This window comes from Capra hircus, chromosome 5 (genome assembly GCF_001704415.2).
Source record: "Capra hircus breed San Clemente chromosome 5, ASM170441v1, whole genome shotgun sequence".
Classification (NCBI taxonomy): Eukaryota; Metazoa; Chordata; class Mammalia; order Artiodactyla; family Bovidae; genus Capra; species Capra hircus.
This window is the reverse complement of record NC_030812.1, coordinates 32,174,246-32,193,355: the sequence shown is the minus strand read 5'-3', so window position 1 is coordinate 32,193,355 and position 19,110 is coordinate 32,174,246. Positions and strand designations below refer to the sequence as shown.

The following is a 19,110-nucleotide window of genomic DNA, read 5'->3' as shown; positions in this document are numbered from 1 at the left end:
TCTCTAATTTGATTTTAGCAATATTTACAGGATGCCCAAAATTTGCCAGGTTGCTAGTTTGAATATTTACTAAAATTGATTCTTGCCATCAGTTCCATTAAATTTTATAAATATCAAGTAAGCACCTAGCTTTATGCAAAGGACTGGGCCAGGTACCATGCAGAACAAGGATAAGTAGAACATTAGCCCAGATTTCAAAAGTTCACAGTCACCACACTCGCATGAACCATTTACACGCAAGCTATACGCTAACTACTACCTGAAAATTCCAAGTGTTCAAACGTTTCCACCTTGCTTTAGACTATCTGTCTTATATTTGACATATAACATGGATATCATGTGGAAAAAAAACTGTAGCATTAAAATTTAAGGATGCTGTGACTCTCCAAGTAATCTTTTATTTAAAAGTCTAAATAATAAAGTCTTCCTTCAAAATAAACACTAAAAATACACATCCTGCAACTAAGCAATTTTATGTTAGTGAACTGGCACAATGATATGAAACCATTTTATAATGAAACAACATGATTATCTACCTAATTCTCTATATATAAACATAATTTTATTATATGCTTATGAAGCAACCTTAACATGTGGTTACAAAAACTCATAAAAATATAAAAATAATGTAACATGAGGCACTGAAGAATACATCTAAACATTTCAAGTGACTTACAAAATAGAATACTGATCTTTACAAGTATACCTCATTATTTATATTTTTATTTTCAGAAAAAACTTATAAATAGTTCACTTAAGTATATTTCTCACTAGTTAAGCACAATTCACTTTACAGTTTATTAGCTTATGTCCAAAAACAGTCCTTTTTCTGTATGATTTAATTTTCTTAAAAAGCAAATTAATTTCAGTAGAAAATTTACATATGAAATTTAAAGAGGCAATAATGTCAGCAAAAATGGAAATCAACCACCATATCTTTTCTTGAGTTCTTCAACAGAGTTATCATTCAATCCTGATTTGTCTATGTGATTGAATAATACACGTGTCACTGAAAAAGAAAAAAATTTCATTTGAATCTCCATTTTCTCCAAAGTCAAGCAAAAATTAAAAGGAATAATCAAGTCTGCTAAATACTTTTTACATTTTAAAGCAATCATTAGGGTTATTTGTAAATTCTAATTCAGATATTTAAAGAGCCAACCTGAGAACAGAAAATTATACAGCAACCCAATGATGCTTCTTGCCAGAATATTTTGCTTTAGCAATAAACAATTTTCCCTATATCCTTAATGACATGAACTTTGCAGATTAAACATAATTCATTCTGTGGTACCTTAAAGACTTTTGCCCTGTATAACAAGTATACTTTTATTTACTTAATATTCCAATTAACTGTTTTTCAAATCTGAAATCATTTTATTTTAAAATAAAATTTTTTATCACTACTATAAATAGAAAATTAGCAGCAATATCCACAAAAATCATGTTTGATGGGCAAGCTATGTATTTTTAAAATATATAATAAAATATATAACAATTAAAAGTTAAAAATAAGATTTCCTTATGAGTCATATAAAACCTTTATTTTTCATACCAGTGAACTGTCCACAGTTAACATTTTGGAAAACACTGCTAGGAGTTCATACTATATCCCTCAACATTAAAACTAGCTAACAGTTGTTACTAATAACAATGATAATAAAAGACAACAGCTACTATTTATTGAATATTTAGTTACATGCTAGGAACTATTCTAAATGCTTCCATGTTTAACCTAGCAGAGAGTGGTGATCCAACCAAGACAGTAGTATTGGTAGGCCAGTTTGGAGAACCAACTCACATTCTTTGAGTACACTTCAAGTAACCACATCATAGAGACAAGAAATCCATTCAGTCAAGCACTCATACTAAGGCTTTCATGTACTAAGCACTATTCTAATACCCTGAGACCTAGAGAACAAGGTAGATAAAGTTCCTGCTGTCATGGAGCTTCTATTAGGGATAGAGAAATACATACTTAAAATACTGTCCTCTATTGCAGTTCTGTCTTATGAAGAAAATAAAGCCAGGTAAGATGACAGACAGTGATGAGGAAGGGGAGGCGGGCAGTTATTTTGAGTAGGCCTGTAAGGAAAGGTGACTCTGAGGTAGTGACTATTAGGTGGAAAGTGAGTGAAATGAAGAAGAGGCAGGGAAGGACAGTCTCGGCTGAGGGAAACAGTCAAACAGAAAGACCCTGAGGCTACAAGAAGCCTGGCAATTTGGTACATTAAAAACCAGTCAGTGAGGTAGGCAGAATGACTTTAAACAGTGATAGAAGAGAAGTCAGAATAGTAATAACAAACTAATACCTTTAGGGAATTTCAGGGACTGTTTCTGATTAACTAAAGATTAAGCTGAGAATTCTTTTGGTTTAAGTTTATTAAGAATCTCTCTAAACTAGGTCCACTTCCTTAAATACAACATAAAGAGTATTTTCTTTAGTGATTCAGACTCGTCACTGCTACAAACATAAAGAAGAGACAGAAAAGGAGCTCAAAGTGTGTTTCCAGGAGGTGCATTCTAATGATTTTCCTTTCTAAAACTAGACTGTAGCTTAAAACTCTTGAGTACCACTGACTCTTGAACAACATGAGTTTGAACTGCACAGATCCACTAACAGACGGATATTTTTCAGTAGTAAATACTACAGTACTACATGATCCAGAGTTGACTGAATCTGGATGAAGAACCTCAGATGCTGTGGAATGACTGTAAAATTGTATGTGGATTTTCAACTGTGTAGAGGGCTCGTTCCCCTAACTCCCACACTGTTAAAGGGACAACTGTAATTGAAGTGCCTCCATCGTTTGATTTTACTTAAATAAGGGTTCCCCAAAGCTGATACTTTATGCCAAAGACTGAAATGTAGAAATAAATAAGGGATATAATTCTTCAAGTTCCTCACCTGCCTCTCTTTACCCTCTAACTCTACAATTCAGCCACACTGCATTCCTTTTAATTTTCTGAGTTCAATTTGCCCTCTCCTGCCTCAAAACCTCTACACATCCTCACTCCCTTCATCTGACTCCTGTAGTTTTTTGAGAATTCAGCTTAAATCAAACAAACTCAAAGATATTAGCCGAAAAAAATGAATGTGACCACCTATGCACCCACACCCCGCTGCATGCTCTGGTGGCAGGGACCCTGTACATGTTCCACCATGCCAGGAGCTCAACCATTACACTGATACTATATTTTCAAGTAGAAGAGTTCAGACTACCTTGGTTTAAATCCTGGGTCTGGCTTCCTAGCTGTGGAACCTCAGGAAAGTTCCTTACCTATATATGCCTCAGTTTCCCCTTTTGTAAGAGCAAAATGATAATCATACCTACATCTCACAATGTTGTTTTCAGACTGAAAATTTTTACTTAATTAACTGTAACTCAATTTAATTAAACTGCAATTAAATTGCATGTACCTTATACATAACTGGCATTCAATAAATATTTTCTATCATTTGTTGAATAAAGGAACACATAAGAATAAAGAGTAAAGGAAAAGCTTTTTTTTACAGAACTCACCTTTCTTCTCAGATTCTGACATAAACATCACTGCCATATCAAACCTTCTTAGTTCAGAAAGTCTTTGTAAGATTTCAAAGATGAGTGATGGCTTTTCTTTCCTGAAGTTCAAATAAAAAGCAAATGATCAATTAAAAGCAGCTCATTTAGTTCTGCTTACTAAAATAATATTTCTAATTATACATAAAGTCTTCATTTATCTTTTGTTCCTGCACACTGTCTATATTTTAAGTGCCCAAATCAAGTCAACTGAAGAAACTAATATTCTTAAATGTGAGGCATAGATGAGACATTATTAATCTGTTATAATACTTGTTACTTCTATACTCCACCTTTCTCTAAAGAAATCTGTAAGTCCTTTTTTCTCCTAATCATTTCCCTTTTCATTGTTTATACTTGTATTTCTTTGCACTACTGCAACAGTAAAATTTACAATACAGCTAATTCTGCAATATAAAAGGTAGCAGTATGATACCAAAAAGGATGAATTTTCCAAATAACTAAAAGCAGGAAAATATAACTAAATTTACTTACTCAATGTAAAAGTCATGCAGAATTTTAATGATTTGGTTGAATACATCTGGATCTAGATTTTTCTGAAACAACTTGGGATACAAGGATGGTTCAATTTGCTTGGGGAAAATATAAGGAGTTAGAAAATTATGGCAATATTCCCAATCACAAATTATTTATATAATAATTGCTTAGATCAACATAGTAAAGAATAACTACTATGCACAAATATTTAATAAATAATAATGGGGAATCACACTGAACTGTAACTATGACAGAAAGTTAGAGGGACTGTAAGATAATCACTCTGTTCAATTCACAGAAAAATCTCATGGAGAGATGTATATCACCCAAGAGAAATAGAAAACAACAGAGCTCAAAGAGCAATAAAAAGCAAGTTTAAAAAATAGAACTACATGAGATAATATATTTTGAAATGTTATATACCGCACAATTATAAGAAATTATTACAGTAATTACACTTGAAAAAGTGCTAAAAAAAATCCATTATTTGGTGAATTTCATATGATTTGACTCTTTTCCTTGAACAAATAAAAGTTAATTTTCAGGAGAATGATTACCTAAATATTGTAAGCATTGTTTAGCACACAGAAGGCACTCACTGTATTTTAGCTTTTTTCCTCATCTTAAAGAATGGAGAATTAAGTTTAAGTCATGATGTATGAAATTAGATTGTTTCCGTTACCGAACAGAATTTAACACAGAACCTATTTCCAAAGGTTCCCTGGTTGCAAATACTTAAAATGGCCTGATCAGGATGATATATGTATTAGGCAAGGGATAAGAGCATTTTCTACATTCACACTGTGAAAGAAACGTGAAAGTGAAAGTCACTCAGAATACTGGAGTGGGTAGCCTCTCCCTTCTCCAGGGGATCTTCCCAACCCAGGGATCGAACCCAGGTCTCCCGCATTGCAGGAAGATTCTTTACCAGCGCTGCCACCAGGGAAGCCCAAGAATACTGGAGTGGGTAGCCTATCCCTTCTCCAATGGATCTTCCCGACCCAGGAATCAAACCGGGGTTTCCTGCATTGCAGGCAGATTCCTTACCAACTGAGCTATCAGGGAAGCACAGAATCATACTGTTCACAAAGCAAATACAACCCTATTATTATATAATGACAAAAGAAGTCCTTTGACTTCTAACTTACAAGAGAACTACTAGCTTCCTACCTCTTACCTTCAAGTACTGATACAACATATCCGGAGAACTTTTCAGTTGTCTGAAATCAGATTCAAGCTGAAATGAGTTTGCAGGAACTGGAGGAAGAACAGTCCTGATAAACTGAGCAGGTGTTTTGTCTACCTCTATAGGAATCTTCTCACTGAAAGACTGACATACATCCTTTTTCAAATTGACATGAGAGCTGAAATATTTCAGAGGCATCAAATAATCAGAAAAGAAGCAACAAATAGTCAAAGTTTATATACAGAAACATCAATAGAGATTCTAAAGTTTCTGACTTTATTGTTAGTGTGTTATCTATTTATAGTCTGCCAGTAGTAAATTCTTTCAGATGATAATATATGTATAATTTTGACAAGACATTATACTTCTACAAATTTTCGTGTGCTATGTACGGCCTATTCTCATTAGCTGGGCTAACAGCCTTGCCACCTTTTGACAAACTATTTCCATACACTGCATTTGTAGTAACAGTGTCAGTGCTCGGTCATGTCTGACTCTTTGCAAACCCACAGACTGTATCCCACCAGGCTCCTCTGTCCACGGAATTCTCCAGACAAGAAGACTGGAGTGGGTTGCCATTCCCTTCTCCAGGGGATCTTCCCAACCCAGGGATTGTCCACGGAATTCTCCAGACAAGACTGGAGTGGGTTGCCATTCCCTTCTCCAGGGGATCTTCCCAACCCAGGGATTGAACCTGGGTCTCCCACATTGCAGGCAGATTCTTTCCCATCTGAGCCACCAGGGAAACCCATACTGCATTATCATATCACATATACTCACAACTCAACCTTTCACTCTGAACTATCTGAATTATCACAGTTTCAAGAAAGATTTCATAAAGAAAGAAATGCTTCCTCCTTTAAAAAAAAGTCTGCCTACGTAAAAGTTTTCCCACAATCTATACTATCTATCTAAATAGAACTACTAGAATTCAAAGTTTAAAAAAAAAAAAGTTTTTAATAGGACTGTTGAGTAGCAATGCAAGAATATATAATAAAATTTCAATACCCCAAAGTAAACTATTAGTCTATGTCTTTTATATTCTCATGATTAAGAAAATGCATGACTTTTTAAAAAATTCTGAACAAAATTTAAAGAGCCTACAAATAATCATAAATATCAATGGCTAGAATAATGACAATGCCTAAATTCTACATTGTTTATGAAGCTTCCCTTCAAAAACTTAAAAATTCTTGCTGAATTACAAAGTGAAACATATTTACTTAAGTTCTAGAAAAGAAAATGGATGAAATCAATTTGTTCAAGATACTGTTATCATTTCTAAATTCCTCACTATAGTAAAGGAATAATGATAATTCGTTCAGCAAAACCTCTCTTACATTTAAGTAAAAAGAATAAAAAGAACAGAATCTAAAGTTGGATAGTTCAAAAGGTTATGGGGAAGAATACAACCAGAAGTCTTATCAGTACTATCAATTTTCAGTATTTATCAGTCTTATCAGTACTATCAATGGAATTATTACCATTCAGATGATTATCAAATAAGAGTATTGCTACTCACTGAAGAGCTGAAGTATCACTGATTTCTTCTATTTTCAATACTTTGGCTTTTGGGACACCACTTGTGGGCAAAAGGTCATCTTGGCTCGAGTTCTTATTTGTCATGCCTGTGGTTGCTGTTACACTTGCCAGGGTAACAGGATTACACTCTGGAGTAGCCACAGTAGCAGTGCTATCTAGCACATCAACAGTCTGTATCAAATTACCAGTTTCTTCAATAATAACCTTCTTGAGTGGCTTCTAAAACAATAAAATCAATTCTTTACATCAATACACAAAAGTCTCTTATTTTAAAGTCACAAATTAAAAGGTTACAATGTTCTTTCAGCCAATATTCCAGCTGTAAGTAAATTCAATCTGAAGTCATACCTTCTGAGAATGCAAAGAACAAAAAGAATCATGGCACCTACCATATGCATGTCTAAATGGGAGAAAGATGGTGCATGTAGAAATAATTAGAAGGCACTATAAAAGGTGAAGGTACAGGGTACCCAAAGAAAAGAGGAAGGAAGATTAAAATTGACCTCAGGGAGCTTCACAGAAGAAGCACACAGGAATGGCAGTGTGACAGGGCACAGCATGGCCAGTGGGAAGGTGAGACGTCCACCACGGCTGGTGCAAGAGGAGGAGAGGTGAGACAAAGCCGGAAAGGCTGCTTAAAGAGAGCTTACAAAGGGATTTGTGTACCATCTCAAGGAGTCTTGAGTTTATCCCAGAGGCAACAAAATCAAGAAAAAATATGGCCAAATGACATCAGTACTGTAGGCTAGCTAAGCAGAACAAGGTCAGGCAATAAACAGCATTCTGTATAAAAGAGACTAATATTTAAACCTAACTGCATCTGCTTCCGGAGAAGGCAATGGCACCCCACTCCAGTGCTCTTGCCTGGAAAATCCCATGGACGGAGGAGCCTGGTGGGCTGCAGTCCATGGGGTCACTGAGGGTCGGACACGACTGAGCAACTTCACTTTCACTTTTCACTTTCATGCATTGGAGAATGCAATGGCAACCCACTCCAGTGTTCTTGCCTGGAGAATCCCAGGGACGGGGGAGCCTGGTGGGCTGCTGTCTATGGGGTTGCACAGAGTCGGACACGACTGAAGCCAACTTAGCAGCATCTTCTTCATATGTAGCAGCTGGATAAAACCAGCTCAGGATTAAAGATTTGTCAAATAATATTCACAAAGCTGCTAAGTACTTGACCATAATAATGGTTTTTAATTTATTAAAATAAATAGCATTCACTATTTATTTTAATCATAACAGATGTTAAACATTTTCAATTTCTTCCTCAGCTTACAGGTAATAGTTTAATTTAAAAAAAAATACTTTCTTCAGTATATTGTTTTCATTCCAACTATACGACTGAATTTTAAATTAAAAAGTTGAAATATAAAAACCTTTTATACTAAACTCAGTGTTAAAACCAGACATTACACTAGCATAACTAAGAAAAGACCTAATGGTAACAACTGAGTGTTACTGGATGAACACATATACATAAAGAAGCTATTATAAATTTGTTAACAGAATCCTGTTAGCAGTTCTAGCAGTTCTAAAGGATAGTCATGTTAATCTAAGGCCTCTGCTTTGCTGAGAACTATCAAAACCAGTAAGCTTTCTATCAAAATATTGACCAAGAATGGACATGTTAATGTTAAAAAAGTGTTAAAGAACAGACTATTAAAAAAATAGACTACAACTACTAAATTATATTGACGCAGTCCCATTTAAAACCAAATCCTGGGGCCTTCCCTGGCAGTCCAGTGGTTAAGACTGTGCACTTCCACTGCAGGGGACACAGGTTCAGTCCCTGGTCAGGGAACGAGCATCCTGCATGGCACACCATGAGGCAAAACACGAAAACAAAACCTAAATCTCGTCAATGACAACATGTAAACTGATCCAGGCTAATGAATTTCCTAGCAGATGATCTGTTCAAGGGTAGACCACTGCGACTCAATGTTACTGATGATGGCTGGGAGGGATGAGGGGATGACAGTATACTGGTAAAAGGAGAAAAACATAAAAGACATAGCCGAAAGACATAAGAAAACATAAGAACATGAATTCATTTTTTTTTCTGGCCACACCTCACAGCTTGTGGGATCTCAGTGCCCCAACCAGGGACTGAACCCCGGTGGCTGACAGTGAAAACAGAGTCCTAACCACTGGACCACCAGGGAATTCCCAAATTCATCTCTATTTAAATTAAGATTTAGAAACATAAAATTTTCTTTAGCTTTATGACCATTCTTTAGCTTTATGACCATTTCAAGAAAAAAACAAATGAAAATAAACAGAAGGAGACCAAGTAGAAAGGTGAAATTTTCATATGGGAAAACAGGAAAATGAAAATAAAATAACAGAAAATAAATTAGTGGAAACTAACTCATTTCCTATCTAGGAACTCCAGGTCCAGCAGGTCTAGATTACCACTCATCTACAGTCTCTCAAGAGAAGACATGCCAAAAGTAGTCAGACCTGCAGCCCTTAAGCACCGAACTCCGTGGTTGAGCCTCTCGCTTGAATAAAGTAACCCCTTTCCTGACCACCTTCCTCAGTGTTCAGGTGGCCTCACACAAAGACCATACAAAGGACCGAAAAGGAAATTAACATCTGTTTCACCTGAAACTGCCTTAGCATTCCTGGACATCATTTTCTTTGATCTCAACTAACCTATGAGTAATTTTCAGCTTAAGCAGAAAAAGTCACATAGGGATCATACTTGCCTATGATTTTAAAGCTTATGAAATGGTCTGCCTACCTGCTAAGTTGCTTCAGTCGTATTCGACTCTTTGCAACCCTATGAACTATAGCCTGCCAGGCTCCTCTGCCCATGGGATTCTCCAGGCAAGAATACTGGAACGGGTTGCCATTTCCTTCTCCAAGGGATCTTCCTGATCCAGGAATCAAACCTGTGTCTCCTGAATTGGCAAGAGGGTTTTTGTGTGTGTGTGTGTGTTTTTTACCACTAGTGCCACCTGGGAAGCCTTTATCAGGTGGGACTCAAATCAAACCTAAAGCATCATTCCAAACTGCCATACTATTTTTTAAATAATGCCCAGATTTTAAAACGGAGACCTATTACAAAAATAAAGAGCAAATTTTCCCCTTCCTACTAAGATAATGATTTTGCTTGTGTTGGATCAGTTACAAATTGATTACCCCAGATCTCTCAATTCATGGAGGTGTTCTGTTTTGAGATCCAGCCACAAAAGATTAAAATTCATGTTGCATTTTCACAATTACTAACATAATTGATTTATAACCTGAGGGAGGACAGACCTCAACAGATTTATAAAAGCTGTTTAGGATACACTGGCCACAGAACATTCTTCCATACAGATACTTGACTTACCATGTGGCAGTGTTTTTATAATTATGGACAAGCAAAGTCTGACAAAGACTTATTTTTTTAAAACTTTGGAATTAATTTTTGTGACAAAATTTTACAGAGATGTAAAAGTATAAATCACATTGATAAACATTTAATCACCTTTACTGTAAAAAATAGAATAGGTAATAAATATGATGTGTGACAATGAACATAATGTATAAAAGCAACTAGATTTATGCCTGGCATATAAAATAGTATCTCAGAAAATGCAAGAATAAAGTCAAAATAAGAACCCAGGAAATGTATTAAAGAATTCCTCTGTTTGTTACTTGAAATAAGAACTTAGCAAAACACTTTCTTCTCCTCGCCTTCTTCCTCAGTAAAAGGAGGATGAAAATATCTGCTGTGACTTCACTGTAAAATCAGCATTTCTTTCAAAGCATCATCCATGCATTAACAGTTACTTCCAAGGGGCATGGAGGGAATCATGATCAGTGAAGAGCACACAGGGAGGTTTCTGGAGGCTGATACGTTTCAACTTTTTGACACAGTTGGTGGTTTCATAGGTGTTCACTTTATCCTTTAAATTTTAATTTGTCCTGGGTACTTTTTTATATGTATTTTACCTTTCATAATTTCCATATATGATACTAAGAAAACATCAGAAATTATCAGAGAGTCAAATTTATATGTATACATATAAATTCATATACACATATATATGAATTCCCAGGTGGCGCTAGTGGCAAAGAACCCGCCTGCCAATGCAGGAGACATAAGAGATGCATGTTCAATCCCTGGGTCAGGAAGATCCCCTGGAGAAGGAAATGGCAACCCACTCCAGTATTCTTGCCTGGAGAATCCCATGGACAGAGAAGCCTGGTGGGCTACAGTCCATGGGGTCACAAAGAGTTAGACACAACTGAGAGACTAACACACACATATATAATAATACATGCCTTAAATGATTCAACTTTGAAAGTCCAACACAAGACAAATCACTGAATTTTACCATCTATTCTTTCCGTTCCAATACTGCAGGAAAAACTGGCTTTGTTAGACTTAATAAAAAACAGTATAGTATACTAAAAACAATATGCAGCATATATTCTTAAGAATAATTTTGCCTGCAGGTATACCTTAGAGATACTACAGGTTCAGTTACAAACTATCACATAAAGTGAACACTGCAATAAAGCAAGTCATCTAAAGCTTTTGGTTTCTCAATGCATAATTAAAGTTATGTTTACACTATACCATACTCTTTTAAGTGTGAAATAGCAGCATGTCTTTAAAAAAACAATGCATATAACTTAAAATTTTTTTATTGCAAAAAAATGCTAACCATCGTCTTAGCCTTCATCCTCATAATCTTTTCATAATAGCAACAAAGATCACTGATCACAGAGCACCATAACAAATATGATATTAACAAAAAAGTTTGAAATATTGAGAGAATTACCAAAATGTGACACAAAGACAGAAAGTAAAGAAAATTGTGCCAACAGACTTGCACAGCAGAGGGTTGCCACAAATCTTCAATCTGTAAAAAATGCAGTATCTGCAAAGTGCAATAAAATGAGGTATGCCTGTACTAGATTTTTGCCAAAGTGTTCATTTTAGATCTAACCCCACAGAAGTTGCAAGACTATACTGTAATAAAATCCCAATCTCAAATAAGAACAGTGAAAGAAATAAAAGACGTTTAATTACAAAATGCACAACTGCTTCAAATTCCTTTTTAATCAGAAAATATGAAGAAATATTCAGTGTTAAATTTAAGGACACTTTAAAAAGTTATGCCAGAACTTAAAACAGTTCCATTTTCTCCAATTTTCTTATGCCAATATTCCTAAGAAGTATTTTTTTAAGATTCTAAAACTGGTTCCAGGAAGAGATCTCAACATATCTCTTAAGAGACCTACTAATTCAACAGCTTGTTTCAACTCAATTTATCATACCAGTGATATTTAAATAGCAGGGAGAAAACTTCAGGTTTACTTACAGTTGATCCAAATTGAGGCGGATTATCAATGGGTTTTATCACATTTTGCCTTTGAGTAGAATCAAGAAAGACATCATCCCAGTGTCCTTTCTCAATTAATTCCTTAAAAATAAATTTGTAATTATAACTATCAAAATATTCTCAAGTTAATCACACAGCAAATAAAGGTATTTATGCTTCAGAAGATAGGACCATATTTTGGTGGAAAGAAGAACGCTTACCTTTTTAATTTTAGAAAGTTCAGTTACTGCCTGTTTATTTCCAGGCTCCAAAAGTAAAACAGTTTCAAAATCTAAAATGAGTTTTTAAGAAACATAATAAATTAATGCAAATACCTTATGAAGTTCAAGAAATCATATATTTAGTTAATAACCCCATACCTATATCTCAAGAAGCTTTATTCGGGATGCTAGGAAACTGGTGAGCAATAATAAGAACTAATGCTTATTGAGTGCTTTTCTCTTTGCTTTATATCAATTCTCAGATAACCTTCACTACAATTTAACTTCACAGTGACACAACTGAAGACTGAGGGCTAGAGGTCATCTAATTATCAAAGCTCACACTGATAACAAATGACAGGGTAACTCACCAAATGTAAGAGAGAATCTAAGAGAATTCCAGATCATGGAATATTATTCAGCCTTAAAAAGGAATCCAATTCTGATATATGCTACAATATGGATGAGTCTTGGAGACACACTAAGTGAAGTAAGCCAGAAAATAAAAGGATAACTATTGTATGATTCTTTACTCATATGAGGTACCTAGAATAGTCAAATTCAGAGACAGAAAATAGAATGCTGGTTACCAGGAGCTGGAGGGAAGGGGCAATAGAGAATTACTGTCAAACGACAGAGTATTCAAACTGGAATGGTAAAAAAGGTCTGGAGATGTACGATGGTGATGGTTGCACAAAAGGTCAATGTACTCAGTGCACTGAATTGTACACTTAAAAATGGTTTAAACAGTAAATTCTACGTTATGCATATTTTACCATAATAAAAAAAATGCATGGGCTACAGCTGAAGCCAGACTTTAAACTGCCAGATTTAAATGAACATGTCACAAAACAAAGGCTGAAAATCAACTAGTTAACTACTGATGCATCAAGAAGTTAGAAAACTGCCAAATTAAGCCAAAAGACAGCTGAAGGAAGGAAATAAAGAGCAGAAACAAACAAAACAGAAAATATACACAAGAGAAATAAGCTGGTTCTTCAAAATGACTAAGAATAAATACTAAAAAGACAGATTGTGAAAAAAAATAATAATCAGCAATCAAGGGAAAAAGGAAGACATCATTACAGATCTCACATTATCCTCTATCTCCTGACTGTTGATTCCCTTTCTTTTCATTCTTGCCTTTTTCCTGCTTTTTTCCTTCTCACCTATAATTCAAATTTTTCATTAATTTTGAATGACAATTGGCCAGACTGTACTGCTATTAGAAGATAACCAGGCCCACTATGGAAACTGAATTTCTCCAAATTTGCAAACCTAAACTGTGAAAGAAAATGTACTTCTCTAAGTCTGTATCCTCAAACCGTGGAAAGGCTACGAAAATGTCTGCTACTATAACTTGGGAGTGTCAACAGGGAGAGTGAGTACCAGTTGTTACAAAAGTAGTCTTACCTTGTTTGGCCTCACTTAACTTTCCCAAAAATGTTCTTGCAGTGCCTCTTCTGGCAAAAGCTTTAGAATACGAGCCATCTAACAAGACAGCTTGTGTGCAGTCTTTTTCAGCCTCTTCATACCTATTAAACATGATATAAATACTAAGGAGGAAAATGTAGCTTATAGAAAACTTCATGTCAACTGAGTTTCTAATATAAAATATATATATCTCCCAAATCTCTCTTTAAGGGAAAAGACTAACTTCTAAATTTTTTATTCTCACCAAATTTTGGAATCCTCTGGTTGAGGAGGGAGAACGTAACACATTAAGTGAAGTCAGAAATTAGTCTGGTGAAAGGATGGAATTAATGATGGTAAAATATGAATAAAGTAGACAAAATACAGCATACCTCCCCTCCAACTCTCAACATGTACAGTTACTACATTAACAGTAACTGGCATCAATTCTCCAAACTTAATCAAGACTTACCCATACTACATATCACCTAAGGAAAACACCACACTCATACTTCGAATTCATTGTGTATGTGAAAGAATATCATCTAATACTTTTCATGAATTCTACTCAGTCATGCAATCAGCAATCGATTCAGTTTGACTGGGTACTGCTTCATAACAAAAAAGAAAAGTTAAAAAAAATAAAATAAAAATCTTGATATCCTCATATATTAAAATGACATTTAATGAATTGTTATGGATTTACTTGGCATAATAATGGTATTGTGATTATGTGTGAAGCATCCTTAAAGGATGAAATATCATGTCCATGATTTGTTTTATAATAACTCAGGTGGGAAAAAAGTGGAACTAAATACGACAAAAAAGGTACGGCTTGTGAAAACTAGATGATTTGGTATACAGAGTTTACTATGAAAAGTTTCATAATAAAATTTTTTTTAAAAAAAGAATCTTCTGTGATCACATTCTTCCCAAGACCTAAATAAATGCCATCTTACCTTCAAAATAAGACCTAATATGAACAAGATTAAACACCCCTGAATTCTTTTTTTCTTTTTTTCTGAATTCTTTAATTCACTTCTGAGCAAAAGAAAGATTATGTTCGTGTGTGTTCATGTCCATGCCCCAACCAGTTTATTCTCTACATGACTGATTACATCATTTTCCCATTCAAGATACTGCATGGTCTCCACACTTCTTAGGATGAAGTCGAGCTCCTCTGCAGAGCACAAAGTCGGGGGCTTGCTTGACTCTCCAGCCTTATCTCTGCCAGTGCCCCTGCGTATCAGTCATCATATGAACCTCCTGCCCTTTCCAGAAGGCACCATGGAATTTTTGCTTCTTGTGTCTTTGAACCTGCACTGGGACACTAGAGCTGTCTCTTCACCTCACTAATCATACCATCCCTTGACATCTTGGTTCCATTCAAACTCCTGTTTGAAAAGTTGCTCTTTTCCCTGTTCCTCATCTAGTCTATGACAGACAGTGCCTGACAGCACTCACTATTTAGTAGAGAAAACTTCAGATGTCAACTGTACATCCAGAAGACACATTAAAGGGAATTTCCTGGCGGTCCAATGGCTAGGACTCAGCGTTTTCATTGCTGAGGGTACAGGTTTGAACCCTGGTCAGGGAACTAAGACTCTGCAAGCTGGGCAATGCGGCCAAAAAAAATAAAGACATACTAGGAAGATATGCAAGTAAGACTCACATAGGTCTTTTAAATTAAAAAAAAAAAAACTTGCTATGATATACTTATGTAGTTATCAACTAAACCAACAGAACACAATAAATTAGAGGCCTCATAAATGTAGATATACTCTCTCATCTATTAGAAGGTATTATTCTTGGCATTAATCAAACCTAAAAATGTAGGCCTTACAATTTTTTAATCATGTGCAATTCCTGAATAGCGAAATTCAAAATTTTCCTAAGTTAGTAAGAAATGCAATGACTTTTACTCAGTCTAATCAAAACAATACATCTCTAGTGAGTCTGTTAGTTTCAATGAAGTTAAATACAAATTAAAATTTTCTTCTATGATAGCCTGTGATCCTTTGAGATCTAAAAATCTGGATGGGAAAAATACTACATCCTTACTACCATAAACTTTTAAATGACATGTAGCTTTCCTTTCAATTACAACTGCAGATAATAAACAACATTAGTAAAAGCAGTACCTATGACTTTGTCACCAATAAAAATCACAGATATTTTCATACCACACCACATCTGTCACAGATATCTTTGAAGTATCACAACTATTTCAGAAATAACGAGGCAATTTAACCTGATGTTTGTTTGCATGTGATCATAGTAACTGTTTGTAAATGCTCCTATGACACAGCTGGCCAAACAGCAGGCAACTCTGTCCCTAGCAGTCACTTAGACACCAAAGAGTGAAGCTATATGTTATGGAGTGTGTTGCCATTTCTTCCTCCAGGGGATCTTGCTGACCCAGGGATCAAAGCCACGTCTTCTGCGTCTCCTCAAACTGGCAAATTCTTTACCATAAGCCACTGTTATCACACTGGTAATGTAATCATCTGTGCTGCTTTCTGGCCATTCCCTAGACACACTTACTGGTTGATCAATATGTAGAAGACATGTCGGTGAACATCCCCAAATTCTAGTGGCTTTATTCAAACTTTCATAATAATACATCTTTAAAAATTTTTTTAACTTTAACCTGCCTATGTTTATTTTAGGTTTGGAAATTTTTGTTCTTTTTAAGTTTTTATTTTGTACTGCTGCTACTGCTGCTGCTAAGTCGCTTCAGTCGTGTCCGACTGTGTGACCCCATGTGTGACACACGACTCTGTGTGATCCCGTCCCTGGGATTCTCCAAGCAAGAACACTGGAGTGGGTTGCCATTTCCTTCTCCAATGCATGAAAGTGAAAAGTGAAAGTGAAGTCGCTCAGTCGTGTCCGACTCTTAGCGACCCCATGGATTGCGGCCCACCAGGCTCCTCCGTCCATGGGATTTTCCAGGCAAGAGTGCTGGAGTGGGGTGCCATTGCCTTCTCCGATTTTGTACTGGGGTATAGCCAATTAACAATGTTATAGTAGTTTCAGTTGAATAGCAAAGGGACTCAGTCATACATACACATGTATCCCTTCTCCCCCAAACACCCCTCCCATCCAGGCTGGCACATACCACTGAGGAGAGTTCCATGTGCTGTACAATAGGTGTTCGTTGGTTACCCATTTTAAATATGGTAGTGTGTACATGACCTTCCCAAAATCCCTAACTATCCCCTCCCCCTGGCAAGAATAGATTCATTTTCTAAATCTGTAAGTCTCTGTTTTGTAAGTAAGTACATTTGCATCATTTCTTTTTAGATTCCACATATAAGGGATGTTATTATTATATTTTTCCTTCTCTGACTTACTTCACTCAGTATGACACTCTCTATAACTTGCCTATATTTTAAATGCAGTTTCTCATTTTGTAGTGTGTTTAATTTCTTTTTAATAATTTTATTTTTTTATTTATATGTGCTGAGTCTCCATTGCTGTGTGGCTTTTCTCTAGTTGTGGTGTCTTTAGTTGCAGTGAGCTGGCTTCTCATTGCGGTGGCTCCTCTTGTTGTGGAGCACAGGTTCTAGAGAGCAAATGGGCTTCAGTAGTTGTGGCTCCCAGGCTTGAGAGCACAGGCTCAATAGCTGTGGCACACAGGCTTAGCTGCTCTGCAGCATGTGGCATCTTTTCGGATCAAGGAGTGAACCTTTGTCTCCTGCACTGGCAGGAGGATTCTTTACTACTGAGCCACCAGGGAAGCCTCTGTAGCGTGTTAATAAAACCATTATATCACAAATTTTGATGAAGCACAAGCTGGAATCAAGATTGCAGGGAGAAGTATCAGTAACCTCAGATATGCAGATGACACTACTCTTATGGCAGAAAGCGATGAGGAACTAAAGAGCCTCTTGATGAAGGTGAAATAGGAGCATGAAAAGTTGGCTTAAAACTCAACATTCAAAAAACAAAGATCATGGCATCCGGTCCCATCACTTCATGGCAAACAGATGGGAAAACAATGGAAACAGTGACAGACTTATTTTCTTGGGCTCCAAAATCACTACAGATGGTGACTGCAGCCATAAAATTAAAAGACGCTTGCTCCTTAGAAGAATAGCTATGACCAACCCAGACAGCATAATAAAAAGCTAAGACATTACTTTGCCAACAAAGGTCCATGTAGTCAAAGCTATCTTTTTTCCCACAGTCATGTATGGATGTGAGAGTTGGACCATAAACAGGGCTGAACCATGAAGAATTGACGTTTTTGAACTGTGGTATTGGAGAAGACTCTTGAGAGTCCCCTGGACTGCACGGAGATCAAACCAGTCAATCTTAAGAGAAATTGGTGGTAGTTTAGTCGCTAAGTTGTGTCCAACTCTTGCGACCCCATGGACTGTAGCCTACCAGGCTCTTCTATCCATGGGATTCTCCAGGCAAGAATTCTGGAGTGGGTTGCCATTTCCTTTTCCAGGGAATCTTCTCAACTCAGGAATCGAACCCAGCTCTCCTGCATTGCAGGTAGATTCTTTACTGACTGAGCTATGAGGGAAGCTCTTAAAGGAAATTAGTCCTGAATATTCACTGGAAAGACTGATGCTGAAGCTGAAGCTCTAATACTCTGGCCACCTGATGCAAAAAACTGACTCACTGGAAAAGACCCTGTTGCTGGGAAAGACTGAAGGCAGGGAAAGGGGACGACAGAGGATAAGATGGTTAAATGGCATCACCAACTCAATTGACATGAGTTTGAGCAAGCTCCAGGAGTTGATGATCAGGGAAGCCGTGAAGGCGTGCTGCAGTCCATGGGGTGGCAAAGAGTAGGACACGACTGAGTGACTGAACTGAACTAACGTCACAAATCTTAATATTTTTAAAACTCTATTTCAATATAATTGGTTTCCTTTGTAATCCCAAATGTATAACTACACACTTAAATATTATCTTGAGAAAGGTGCACCATGCAACCAAAGCGGTCTGTGGCACCAAAAAGTTTAGAGTCTCTACTTATAATATTTATAGGACTCTTTAATTCTATAACTAGTATGTAGTATTACAACAAAGACATAGTTTCTATCATCAGATATATCACTCTGCTGATTGTCCAACATGGAGCCCTTGAGTGCATCCAGAAATATGTGGTTAGTATCACAGGACCAGTTTTAGTTCTGTATGTAATCAGTCAGCAGTTTCAATGACAGCACTTCTCTTTTGTCATATATGCATACGCTTCCAGATAAGATTCTGCCCAAAGGGTTCTGAGATTAAAAATAATTTTAAATCACTAATTCAGAATAGCATAAAGCAATTAAAGAAGTGTTAAACTGTGTCATGCCAGACCAAAACTGAGTAAGTACTTTAGAGCTAGTGGCACAGTGGTA

General features: G+C 36.2%; 1 protein-coding gene across 3 annotated transcripts in view; it reads right to left on the bottom strand.

Moving 5' to 3' along the window:
• The window catches only part of RPAP3 (RNA polymerase II associated protein 3), a 34,191-nt gene continuing 15,454 nt past the window's right edge, over positions 374–19,110 (bottom strand). For all 3 annotated transcript variants that reach the window (XM_018047885.1, XM_018047886.1, XM_005680040.3), the window contains exons 10-17: positions 13,748–13,869; positions 12,335–12,405; positions 12,114–12,215; positions 6,770–7,008; positions 5,239–5,425; positions 4,059–4,156; positions 3,525–3,625; positions 374–1,009 (exon numbers count right to left, since the gene is read on the bottom strand). In XM_018047885.1, coding sequence (XP_017903374.1) covers positions 924–1,009; positions 3,525–3,625; positions 4,059–4,156; positions 5,239–5,425; positions 6,770–7,008; positions 12,114–12,215; positions 12,335–12,405; positions 13,748–13,869 — 1,006 coding nt within the window. In that variant the 3' untranslated portion in view covers positions 374–923. The remainder of the gene's footprint in view (positions 1,010–3,524; positions 3,626–4,058; positions 4,157–5,238; positions 5,426–6,769; positions 7,009–12,113; positions 12,216–12,334; positions 12,406–13,747; positions 13,870–19,110) is intronic.